Source organism: Psittacula echo, assembly GCF_963264785.1.
Source record: "Psittacula echo genome assembly, chromosome: 5".
NCBI classification, from domain to species: domain Eukaryota; kingdom Metazoa; phylum Chordata; class Aves; order Psittaciformes; family Psittacidae; genus Psittacula; species Psittacula echo.
In genome coordinates, this window is record NC_137739.1 from 88,573,506 (window position 1) to 88,586,703 (window position 13,198).

Below are 13,198 nucleotides of genomic sequence, written 5' to 3' on the forward strand. Positions count from 1 at the left end.
TGTTCAGCCTGGAGAAGAGAAGGCTGCGTGGAGACCTCAGAGCAGCTTCCAGTGTCTGAAGGGGCCTACAAGGATGCTGGGGAGGGACTCTTCATCAGGGACTGTAGTGACAGGACAAGGGGTAACGGGTTCAAACTGAAACAGGGGAAGTTTAGATTGGATCTAAGGAAGAAATTCTTTACTGTGAGGGTGGTGAGGCACTGGAATGGGTTGCTCAGGGAAGCTGTGAATGCTGCATCCCTGGCAGTGTTCAAGGCCAGGTTGGACAGAGCCTTGGGTGCCATGGTTTAGTGTGAGGTGTCCCTGCCCATGGCAGGGGGGGTTGGAACTGGATGATCTCAAGGTCCTTTCCAACCCTGACTATTCTATGATTCTATGATTCTACAATAATCTACATTCCATACAACCTGAAGCCTCAGCCAAGAACTGCATTAGGAAAAGTGGGGTTTAAAGCATCATTTACAAACGTGAGGGGACTTTGAAGCTGTTAAACCATCTGACATTGCTTTAACAGGGTCAGAAAATAAAGTGTCTACATAGGATCAGCCAATTGCAGAGGCAACATGATGGCCTTAGTTTATTTATCTACTATTTCTCAGTTTCCTGGGCAAGAACAAGCCACTTGGCTACCCAAAGCTTCCCAGGATGTAAGAAAAAGAAGGTTTTATCTTAAATAAAAAGGAGCGGATATTCCTAGCAACGTCCAATAGATGGTGGTGATGTATAAGAAATCCTGATCCATGATTTTCTAGACACTTATTTCAAATCTTCTGCCTTTTGATACCTAAAGGGACTCCTGTGACCATTTTGCACCTCTTGGAGGTGACCACAGAGAGCAATGGTACCAAGAAGGAGCAAAAATCACATAGGAAAAGGAATGGATTTTGTTCAGAAGCAAACGAAACGCAGCTTTTGAAGGGGAAATGGGCATCTAAAGAGCAGGCATATGTGGATACTGTCATGTCCTGCTGGCAACAGTACAAGTCAGCTTCAGGCTGGTAACTTTAGTAAAGAATAAGAACACAGAATAAGAGTAAAGAATAAAAAAGAAGTATAAGTGAAGAATAAAGGATAAAGAATAAAGTATAAGTAAAGAATAAAGACTTATTTCTTGGTGCTGGCCAGGGTCACATCCCTGTTTGGGTTATTTTACCCTGTATTAAAGAGTGGTTTTCCCACTGGTGATGCCACAGCTCAAGTGACCACAGGTGGAAAATCCCCATCCAGGACTCAGCCAAGCCTTCTCCTTCCTATCAGCCCATCAGCTCCAAATCCCTTCCCGGAGGAGCTTGTTAACACAATTGGATCAGGGACATCTCTCACCTTTGAGTGATGAGCTGCTAAAGAAATAGGGAAGTTTTGGGTGCGTGGGGAAACCCTGTGGTGACTGTTCCCCCTGGTGGCATCGCGATTTTATAGCAACCAGGATATGGGGGAGCTGGAATTTGTGCCAGGAATTACTTCTTGCATAGGAAATAAAGACTTTTGGTTGGGTTTTTTTTTAATTACCTTCGATTTTCCTGTTGTTTCAGGGTGTTTATGTGTTTTCATGTTTGCTCTGGGTTTCTTTAATTCCTTTTCCCCACTGCCTCAAACCAAAGCACAACTCTCCTGCGGCACTCCACTGATAACATTCTTGCCTTTGTTTTTAACAAACCACTGTGGGTATAAATTAGACAACTCATTAGAGCTTTACTTAAAGGCTTTGAGAAAGGCAGAACTTGAGGAGGAAAAATGAAAGGGTGAAGTTCTACAGCTGCCTGAAAAGAGGTGACAAAGCCCGATTTGACTGTGTTTTAACTCAGCAGCCTGGTTCCAAACACAGACCTGTTGAAGAATTTGCATTTCACTCACTTGGCTCATGCACACTATCCCATTGCTCCATAACCGCATTAAAACATCAGTTCATCCATTTAGATCTTGGGTTTCCGTCCTTCCTGGGAAAAGGTTTTCATAGGAGCTGCCTCCCCTACCCAGCCCAGAAATCACTGAGACCCCAACTAAACTGAGGCAAGGAAAATCAGTATTGTGTGTGTTGGTATTCACATTTAAAACAAGAATATATTGTGTTATATATATAAATATATAGTTTAGGATGCATTTCATCTTGTGTTTTTATATCTATACACACATACATATGTGTTTATGTGTAGAATTTGCCAGTCATAGGAACAGAGACCTCCTAGATGTCTTTTCTGAACAGTAACTATGTCCTGCTGACTTCATGGTCACATCAGGTTGCTCCTCGCCTCATTCAGGCCTCATTCTGAACATGTCCATGGGTGGAGGCTCCACAGCCTCTGGGACAAATCCTCATGTTACCCAGAGCTCTGGATCAGGGTTTTCAAAGCCTGACTGTGATCCTTTCTGCTGTTCTCCTCAGAGCATCCTTCATCTCTTTGTTTCTCAAGCTGTAGATGAAGGGGTTGAGCATGGGGATCACCACCGTGTAGAAGACAGAGACCACTTTGTCAGTGCTCAGGGAGTAACTAGAGCTAGGGCGTAAATACATGAAGATGGTTGTTCCATACAACATGGTCACCACAATCAGGTGGGACACGCAGGTGGAGAAAGCTTTTTGCCTGCCTTCAGCAGAACGGATCCTCAGGATGGCAAAGAAGATGAAGATATAGGAGACCAGAATGGCAGAGATAGTGCTGAGCTCAATGACACCAGCCAAGGAGAAGAGGATCATCTCATTGATGTACGTGCTGGCACAGGACAGAGCCAGGAGAGGAGGAACATCACAGAAGAAGTGGTTGATGACATTGGAGCTGCAGAAGGGCAGCCTGATGATGAAGGTCATCTGAATGATGGAGTTCAGGACACCCCCGATGTAGCACCCCACCACCAGCCCCACACATAACCTCCGAGTCATGACAGAGGAGTAAAGCAGGGGGTTGCAAATGGCCACGTACCTGTCATAGGCCATGACAGCAAGCAAGAAACACTCAGTTGTCACAAAGACGATGTAGAAGAAAGCTTGACCCATACAGCCAGCAAAGGAAATGGTCTTCTTCTCCAATAGGAAGTTCACCAAAGTCCTGGGGGCTACCACAGAGGAGAAGCAGATGTCAACAACGGAGAGGCTGCCCAAGAAGAAGTACATGGATGTGTGGAGCTGTGGGTGACCTTGGATAGCTACAATTATCCCTGCGTTGCCCAGAAGGGTGATGGTGTAGATGAGCAGCAACAGCACAAAAAGGGCTGCCTTCATCTCCGCTTGGTCACTGAGACCCTTGAGGATGAACTCCACTGCTGATGTGTGATTCTGCTCTGCCATTCAGGGCTTTTGTATCTGCCAAGGAAGGAAAAAGTCTGGAAAACACAGGACAGTGGAAACCATGCCTTTATTTGAATTGACAATTAACACCCTGTGCATTGAGGGCATCCCCACTATTCATTTTTGGGGAGCTACAGTGGAATGGAATGCTCTGTGGCCATCTGCTCCAAGCTTGCCCTCTTATACAGCCCAAGGAAAGAGGAGGCCCCTTCTGAAGTGAGAGCATCCCAGCTTCCCCAAACACCTTTGAGCAGGTTCATTTGTATCACTGAATCTCATTTTGGTACCTACACTTTGATGAGACCAGTCGATACAGCAGCAGAGAAGGGACTGATATGATACAGACCAGGCCATCAGCTCTGCCCTTGATCTGCTGTGATTAGGATTTCCTGAAGACAGCTCTGATTTTGGCAGCAGCTTCTGGCTATAACTCATATAAGCCTAAAAGTACCGTAGCTTTCCTTTGGTGGTTTTGGAAAAGCCATTGAGATGAAGGAAAAAGAGCCTTTAATTTTCTGGGAATTAAGGAAGGAAAAGGGAAGGGGTGCTGCAGGACCCTAAAACTCATTCAGGACATGAAGAGCTCAATATTACAGTCTTGGAAACCTTGGGGAGGTGAAGCCAGGAGACCATGAGCAAAATTTGGGTCTGAAGATGTTATTCCCTTAGTACAATGGAGAGAATATACAATTAAGAGGAGTCAACACCATGATGAGACCATTTAGCTGTACTAAGCCAAACTCACTCAACTCCGGTTGTCTAAGTTTAGGCACTAAGTTAAGCTGCTTACCCTCATGAAAGTGTGAATTACAGTTTTCTGTCCCTGATAACATGAAGGTTGAGAATAAAACAACTAAATCTTTACAGGATTAAAGATGAGGATAAAAATCTTACCCCGCCAGGTGAGTGTCAGGACCAGAAGACTCAGTGAAGATTCATTCTCCGTCAGCAGAATATTTCTTCATAGAAATATTCTTTATGTTTTAAAGTGAATATCACTGTTTCAGGGCCAGTGGCTAGGTTAATCTTTCCTTGAGAGTCTTCTCCTCTCTTCTTCTCCACGGCTCCTTAAACATACCATAAGCACCATGATAAGCACCAGTGTCTAAATGGGTTACAAGAAAGATGGAGAGGGGCTTTGGACAAGGGCCTGTAGGGACAGGCCAAGGGGAATGGCTTGAACCTGCCAGAGGGGAGACTGAGATGAGCTCTTAGGCAGAAGCTCTTCCCTGGGAGGGTGCTGAGGCGCTGGCCCAGGGTGCCCAGAGAAGCTGTGGCTGCCCCATCCCTGGCAGTGTTCAAGGCCAGGTTGGACACAGGGGCTTGGAGCAAGCTGCTCTAGTGGAAGGTGTCCCTGCCTGTGGCAGGGTGCTGGAACTGAATGAGCTTTAAGGTCCCTTCCAACCCAAACCAGTCTGAGATTCGATGAGTACACCCCACCAGGAATATTTAATCTCTTTAAACCAACACAGAGGAGCAAATCTTTACCTGGCATAAATCTGAGGAGCCTCTCCAATTGCTGCAGTGATTTCTACCAGAGCAGGGCTAACCTGAACCTTTCATGGTATGGTCTCACATACCTGAGGACGGGGGTCACCTCTTACAGCTGCAAGGTCTCTTCCACATTAGATGACACTGGCTATCTGCACAGCAAATCGAGGGGGTTATCTCTTGAAGCCATCCTCTTAGCTTCCAAACAAGAATGTCTCTCCTGAACCTTCAAGAGCTTCCAGCCTATTTTCATCAGATGAAGTTCTTCACTTGCAGCAATGTGTTGCTCTTATATCTCTCCCTGCAGGTCTTTGCAGGCAACAGACACAAACACTTGGGGAACAAGTGTTTGTCACGGTTTTGGCTACAGTTCAGGTCTCTAAGACATGTGAATCTTGGTTGTATATTGCTGGCCCTTGAATGAGAACCCATGAGTCACAACAGCCTAAACTACTAATAAAGGCTTAGCTATGCACACAGGCTGATGGCAAATCTCTTCTAATTATTGTCACAAAGAGCTATAACCTGTTACAACACCCAGCAGCCTCCAGGGACAGGAAAAGTAGAGATCCAAACAAACACAAGTTACTGTTCACAAGCCCTTGTGAAGAATCAAGGGAGAGGTGAGAAAATGCAGCCAAAGGGCAGTCTATTTCAATTATCTTAAACACCTGCTGCAAGCAGCTTGGGTAATTACCTCTGGATGGATGACTGGAGCAGACAGCTGGGATTATAGAAGATGAAGGCTGACCCAAGCCTCCAAGCATTAAATGAGCCTGAAAGGCTACTGATGGTTAAGAATAGGAGGGTCTATCCAGGACCAACTTGTCAGAACATGACTGATGGTCCATTAGACCCTTTTACTATGCTCCAGGTGCTTCCAGGAGTATCTCAGATACCCGTTTTTGACTCCTTTTTGCACAGAGCCAGGTCATTCCACTGCTCCACCTCTATTGCAAGACCAAACCCATTTCATTACAGCCTGTTTTGAAAAGGGATGATGTTAATCCAGTTCTTTCTACAAAGGTTTTTGGAGGGGTGTAGCAGGAAATTGATAGTGTATTCATGGTAAACTTCAGTGTCATTTGTCTCTGCTCAACATGCTCAATAGACACCAGATTCTTCCAGTGTCTGGAACATTTTGGGAGGGTTACAGTTCACACTGTTTCTTTCAGTATAGCTGAGTTTTCACTTTAAATAATAGAAGCCCATGCTTTGAGATTAAACTGACAGCATGAACACAGTCATATTTGGATCAGATTTGATCCATAAGTGGGATTTATTCATCCATCAGTTGCCAGCAGCATTACGCATTGGTATACGAGCCAACTGCCAAGAGTCTCTTTGCAGTCAGTAGAAGTGAAGGTGGTGGCTCAGCTGTTCAGACATGGGTGTCCAGGACTGTCAGACACCCACCATACATCCCTCTGGCTCCCCTAAAGGACACAAGCCATACCTGCCAGACCTGTGTCCATACATCCTATGATATCTCAGGGGCAATTGGATGGATCAATAGACTCTGTGTAGCCCAAAGGAGGATTTGCTATGTCCAGAGAAGACCCACACGTGATCACATGAACAGACTAAGTTCTCCATCAGAACCAGAGAACACCAGGTTGGAAGGGACCTCAAGGATCATCTGGTCCAACCTTTCCAGGCAAAGCATGGTCTAAGCTAAGATGTTCCAGCACCTTCTCCAGCTGAAGCTTAAGTGTCCAATGTTAGGGAATCCACCACTTCCCTGGGGAGACTGTCACTGAGCTACTGATTTGTATCACTGAGAGCCTAAAGGACTGGCTGAGAGATGGACACATGGGATGGGTTTGGGCTCACCTTGCTCCAGGTCAGCGTGACATACAGACCGACACATGAGCTATATGTGTCCCCGGTTATCTTCCAGTCTGTGAAGTCCAATGGTGCATTCAGTTGGCCAAAGGAATGGCTAAGAAACACTGCAGGACTCACTGGAACCCATGAGCTTCTGGGAGAAACCATCAATGGCACCAGCACAACCAGCAACAGAGCAGTACCTGCACCAACAAACCCAAATGTGGATGGAGAAGAGCAATGCAGACAGCTGTGTTGACCCCAAACGAGTGTTTGGTTGGGTTTAGCTTCTACAAATGGCAATATTTTAACAGCAGGGTTTATATTTGGGGAGTTTCTGTGCCAACACTTTCACTAATGATTCCTGTTTGTTTCCACTTTATTACCAATCCTCCAAGTACAGCTCTAAACACCCTCTCCTTCCTTGAAAAGGTGAATAAATACACATATTCCAGATATTGCCAGAATAAACTTATTTTGCTTCTTCAAATAGCATGACAAGGAGGAAAAACAACTTGTAGAAAGCAGGTACACAGTCATGAGGTTATTAGGTATAAACCTTCAAAGTGTTTATCACTAAATTCCTCCTCTTGTATCAGCTCTGTTGTGTCTAAGGATGTTTTGAGCCTATTAATTTTACTGTTATAGTGAAGGTGGTAATGGAAAGGAGGAGTTTCAAATAAAAAATACATTGAAGTTATATAGAACTGAAATCTGACATAAGGAAGTGCCATGACCCATAGGCTGGGTGGGCCTCAGCCACCTGAAATTCAGATGTCTTGAAGTTAAATATGGCAGAATCGTGATACATGTTCTATATGCAGCTGATATCTTTATATATCTTTGTTATATCTTTATGCACCATCATTCACTTGAGCCATTTCCCATGATGATTTTGCCAAGGTCTTTAGCATCTTCTAAGGAGGGAGACTGAGATCAGATGTAACGTCTAGTTATTCAGCTCCACTTTTGGCCAGTTAAATTCCACAACTAATGGTCTTGTAGATACAGAGAACTACATGCTTAGAGGAAAAAGAGAGAATAAAAGTAGAAATAAGAGTTTTATTGCAACTAATGCAGCATGGCTTTACTGTACATTAAGTTTGAATATATGTACTGAACAATTCCACTCAACAGTACATTTAGGAACCATCACTGTCCAGTACTTTACACTGTATAATAACAAAATCATTTGAAGTATTTATTCACTATAAAAAGCACTTTGAAGGATTAAAGTGCAGTAGGGAAATCTTCAAATACCTTTGAACATTCTTTGATGGGTCATTGATTGGTCTGGGATTACGGAAGAAGATTGCAAGGAGTTCCTCTCAAACTTCCCTGTTTCCTGCAGCTTTAGGGAACTTTTCTTCCTCCTCTCTCCTCCGAGCCTCCTTGGTCTGCTCTCTGTGTTCTCCTGCATGCTCCCATCTGTCATGGGGATTACCTGGAAGTGCTGAAATTCACCTTAAATCCATAGATCACATCGCATGGCTGGAAGAGGTACAGCACTTGGTAGAGCATCCACCACACTGATGAATGATGTCCAAGCTGTAAGAGACCATAAGTGGGCTCTGGCCAAAGACAGCTGAGAAAATAGTCCAAGTCCTCAGCAGAAATCTCACAAATGGGTTATTTTAACAGGACTGAGCCTTGTCATCATATTTCCTTCAAGAAAGAGACAATTTGGGGTTGCTTAAGCAATGGCAGTTACATAAGAAACCCCAACATATTCTTGCCTCCAATACTCAGAAACAAGCTGGACATTTTAGCATGTTTCATCATAAATCAACCTTTGGTGGTTCTTCATTGAGTATGTGTTTATCTTGTTCTGAAATACACTATCAAGAGGCAAATGTATAGCAAATTAATCCCACATTGAAAGAGCTGGTCTACAAAATGGACAATAATATATAGAAGTATTATCACAGCTTCTGTCCAACCTCAAAAAGACTCCAAAACACCAACCCCATTGCCATCAGTGCCTAAGTGTTAAACCATTTACCACTTTGGCAGGGAAATAATCATTTTCCTCACTGTTCTCTTCAGAGCATTCTTTACCTCCTTGTTCCTCAGGCTGTAGATGAAAGGGTTCAACATCGGGGTCACCATGGTGTAAAAGACAGAAACTATTTTGTCCCTGCCCAGGTTGTAGCTGGAGCTGGGCCGTAGATACATGAAGATAAGGGTCCCATAGAAGATGGTGACAACCACTAGGTGGGATGCACAGGTACCAAAAGCTTTGCTCAACACAGAGCCTGTCCTCAGGATGGTGAAGAGGATGTGGCCATAGGAGATGAGGATGACTGATATTGTGGTGACCTCATTGAAGCCCCCAAAAGCAAATAGCAACATTTGGTTGAGGGAAGTATCAGAGCAAGCCAACTTTAAGAGTGGTGGCCCATCGCAGAAGAAGTGGTCAATGACATTGGGGCCACAGAAGGACACCCTCAATGCAAAGCCTGTGAAGACCACTGAATTAGAAAGCCCAACTGCATAAGACCCAGCTAAGAGGGAAACACAGACCTTCTTGGACATGAGGATGGGGTAACGCAAGGGGTTGCAGATGGCAACGTAACGGTCATATGCCATCCCAGCCAGGAGGTAGCACTCTGTGATTGCAAAAGCAGCATAGAAATAGAGCTGTACGAAGCAGCCAGCAAAAGAAATAGTCTTCCTTTCAGACAAGAGGTTCAGCAGCATTTTGGGTGTCACCACGGAGGAGTAGCACAGATCCAAGAAGGACAAGTGGCCGAGGAAGAAGTACATGGGGGTTTGAAGCTGGGAATCGAGCCAGACTGCAGCAATGATGCCAAGGTTTCCTATCACGGTGGTAACATAGATGAGCAGGAAAAGCACGAAGAGGATAACCTGGAAGTTGAGGCAATCTGTGAACCCCTTGAAAACAAACTCTGTCACCGTAGTCCAGTTTTCCCAAGCCATCAATGTCCAAGAGGTTCCCAGTTCCCAGGCAGAGGCGTGGTTTCCATGAGCTTGGTTATGATGGCTTAATCCCTTGCTTAATTATTAGTGGGTTTTAATCCTGTACTCTGTAGATAATGAAGACCTTCTCTAATGAAACACTGCCAGGCACCTTGGAGGATGCTTAGATTGTCCACAACCACCTGCCCATGCAGGGAGTCACTGTCTGCATCTATCACTCAAGCTCTTAAACCAAGCTTTGAATATATCTTCTACCTTCACATACTGTTTTCAAAGGAAGTCTAAAGCCAACAAAACGAAGTTTCCCTTGGACATCACCGTGGTCTTCACTATGTTTCCATCTGCCTGCAGTTTTCTCCACATTAAGAGAAGAGCAGCTCATGTTGACTGTTCTGATAATACACAAAGTAAAGGAATATTAACTTTCATGCTGCTTTTCAGGTTGATGATGTCCCAGAGACTCTTTTCATTACCCCAGGTAGCTCAGGGTCTGAATTTGTTGCTCCTTAGTCTAAGTGCTCAGAAATAAAAGCAATACGTTGGTTTTCATTAAAACCAACTGATTAATAGCAAGGTTAGTGGCTACTTTGGGGGCTAAACTGCATTTCAGTGACTGCTCTCATCTCATAAGAATAAATACATAGAATGGACAGAAGGGCATATGCATTTATCTTTCCTTCTCCAGTATCTTCCAGCTTCACTGGTGACTTGTTAAAAATGTGCTTTTCCCTTTAATATCTATCATTCAACTTACATTTTAAGCAAAGAGCAAATACTTTCAAGCAACTGATTTCATGCCAGATTAAGGTTAGGAAGTAAAACTTCCTTTTAGAAAGGGTTTCTAACATAACCATGTGTCTCAAACGCAGACATTTGAGAAGCATTTAAATCTAGTTCCACCACCATCCCCCAAAACAGTACCTGAGATGCCACTTCTGGTTTCCTGTTGAAGAACCAGCCTCTTTCAGGCTGAACTATTGTTGTGCCTGCCTCTTATTCCTTTCTCCAAGGAAATAATTCAGAGACAGAACCTGCACCTTATCATTGCTGACGGGAACTAGAAAGGCAACAATACAGAAATATAGACCATACCCTATTAAATTAACTTGAAATTGTGTATGCTCATCTCATAAATATGATACAATACATCCCCAAAAAGGATTGTGTCAGGAGAGGGGGTAAATACATAAGATATTAAACATTTCTTCTGTACATGTTTATATTTGTCCCAGTATAACCATCACCAGTAAGCAAGGAGATGTTTGCAAAGAGAAAAGGCAATTTAAGCTCCTGTGACAATCACTGCTAAATTCCTTTGGCATTGCCTCTAAGCAGATCTTCCTTGCCCATTTGCATGACTATTGCACAGAAGCATCTCTGTCTTGATAGAAAAAGTATTTTTCCACCTTCTAGCTTGCTTTATAAATCAGAGCTTCAGAGAAGAAATTTTGTGATTCTACGATGCTGTGCTTCACCATTCCATGAAATCCTCCAAGCCTCCTTTCCTTCTCTCTTTAGTTCTGCGTGGTGTTGTCCGTCCATGTATGGCTGTGTCTCCCAGAGGCTCCTGTCTTCACTATTTATTGCTTTCCAGCTTAGATGATTGAGATAAGCTGCCAGCAATCTCATCGGGCACATCACCCAATGCTAATCTTGTTTCCTCCCCCCTTCAAATATAATTGGAAAGTTCCCTTAGTGACTTCACAAGTTAGACATCTGGAGCTATTACTTCCTCAGCCCCTGGGATGGGCTGTCTTCTGGGAGTCAGAATACATTGAAATCAGAAATTGCTGTGAGGTTACTGACAGAGAGCATCTCTTAGCGATGACATCTCAGCACCTTGTAACTACAGAAACACTCAAGCTGGACAGCTTTATGAGTTTTTACTAAGACATGAAACCCATTACCAAACCGCAGTGCTACCCACCTACTCAAAAACATAATTCTACAATTATATTTGGACAATGGAGGTGATACTAATGACCAGAGAATAACACTCGAGTATAAAGGTCAATTGATTACTCTAATTTCCCTCACTGAATAGAATATCTCCTATTTTGCCCATGTAGGGATATGGTCTGGATGGAGAGGGACTGGCAGAACAGTGAGCACTGGCTGGGCTGTTGGGTGCAGAGGGTGATGGGTTCTACTTTGCAGGAGCCTGGAATGCACCACAGGGGTTTATCTCCCTAATCTATCTAAACTGAACCAAAGGAGAGCACCATGATGTGCAGGGACTGTACCATAGTACCTGAGCAAGAGAAGTAGAGCAGGAAACCAGAACCAAGTTCAGCCAAGACTCGAGAACATCAAGCAAGTTGGGGATTATGAGACAGGTCCAAAACTAAGCCAGCACAGGTCAAGTCAATCCCCTGGTCAGGTCTAGGTCCAGCAATTGCTAGGAAAGTCCACGAGCAACCTCAGGTTACCATCAAAGGATTCCATAGGTGTGCACAACTCCTGCTAAGCTGGAAACCAGAACTCCTCAAACATAGTCCAACCACCTTGGGCTGAACTTAAATAGAGATGGTGGGCAAATGAGCAGAGGGTGAGGATGGAGCTGCAGCTGAGGCTGCTCAGGGGGATAAAGGCCTTTCAGTTCAACTTGGGACAACTCATCACTGCCTGGAAATGCCCATTTCTCACCCTTCAATACAGTGGAAGCCCTAAAGCACCACCTCATGTGCTGGACATCCAGGCACTACATGTGGATAACCCGACTGGGGCTGGAAAACTGGGCTCTCAAGTGTCCACAGAGGGACAACAGCAGCTTCAGAGATGGAGTCACTTGTGCTTCATGTCGCATTTAGGGACCCTCTGCAAGATCTGAAATGGCTCTAAACCCACTCTGATTCCATTGCCAAGGTCAGACCAAAACCTTTGCATGGTCCACAAGTATGTCACAAGCATCCTATGAGCTGCTCATCACTGCTGCTGTGTAGCTGTGCTCAGGAATGGCTCATCCACACCATGTCTCTCAGGTGCCCAAGCACCACAATGCCTTTCAGAGGTGATTTCACACCCTTTGCTTTGCCTTCTCTTTGTTTTCCTCTGGGAAAGCATGAGCAGCCCTGGAGGCTTCCTCCCAGGAGAGCACATGCAACTGTATTTACAGACCCAGCACCACAAGCTCGGCTCTTGGAGTCTGACAGGAGCTCATCTCTCTTCACATCAGGTGCTTAACAGAGGTGATGCCGGCACGTAGATGTTCTCTGCTGCGTTGGGGATAAACCCTTGGCTCCCATCACTCGGTGGCAAAGGGAAGGCACAGGAGGTAACACCAAGACAAAGCACAGTCTTACTTGCATTGAGGCAGTGGGCTTGCTTCTTCATGTCCTCACATCCTCTTTAGTAAAGCTGCATCAGAAATCAGCCTTTCCAACATGGGTTTTCTTTATAATAAGAGGGAGCAATGGTTTCTGCAGGTTGTTTTCTTTTACATAGGCAGCTAAAGCAAGATGCACTGATTTATTTAAAAGTTAAATGAGGATGAATCTTATTTTGTTATAAAGAAATGCAACACTGCATATTGTCAGCAGAATATAGTCACTAACAAATCAGCACATTGTAACATCAACTCCTTTTTAATGGAAGCAGCTTAATGCTCATAGGTTTAGGATGCTTCAGTGTGCTGGAGCTCGGAAAGGTATAAATCAT

The 13,198-nt window shown here is 44.4% G+C and overlaps 1 protein-coding gene across 1 annotated transcript; it reads right to left on the reverse strand.

Moving 5' to 3' along the window:
• Nucleotides 1–2,344: 2,344 nt before the first annotated feature.
• LOC308221374 (uncharacterized protein) lies at nt 2,345–9,541 on the reverse strand (the record flags this gene model as incomplete). Its single annotated transcript, XM_080618357.1, has 3 exons — nt 2,345–3,284; nt 8,046–8,149; nt 8,636–9,541. The coding sequence occupies 3 exons, from the start codon at nt 9,539–9,541 to the stop codon at nt 2,345–2,347; spliced, it is 1,950 nt and encodes a 649-aa protein (XP_080474483.1).
• Nucleotides 9,542–13,198: the final 3,657 nt, after the last annotated feature.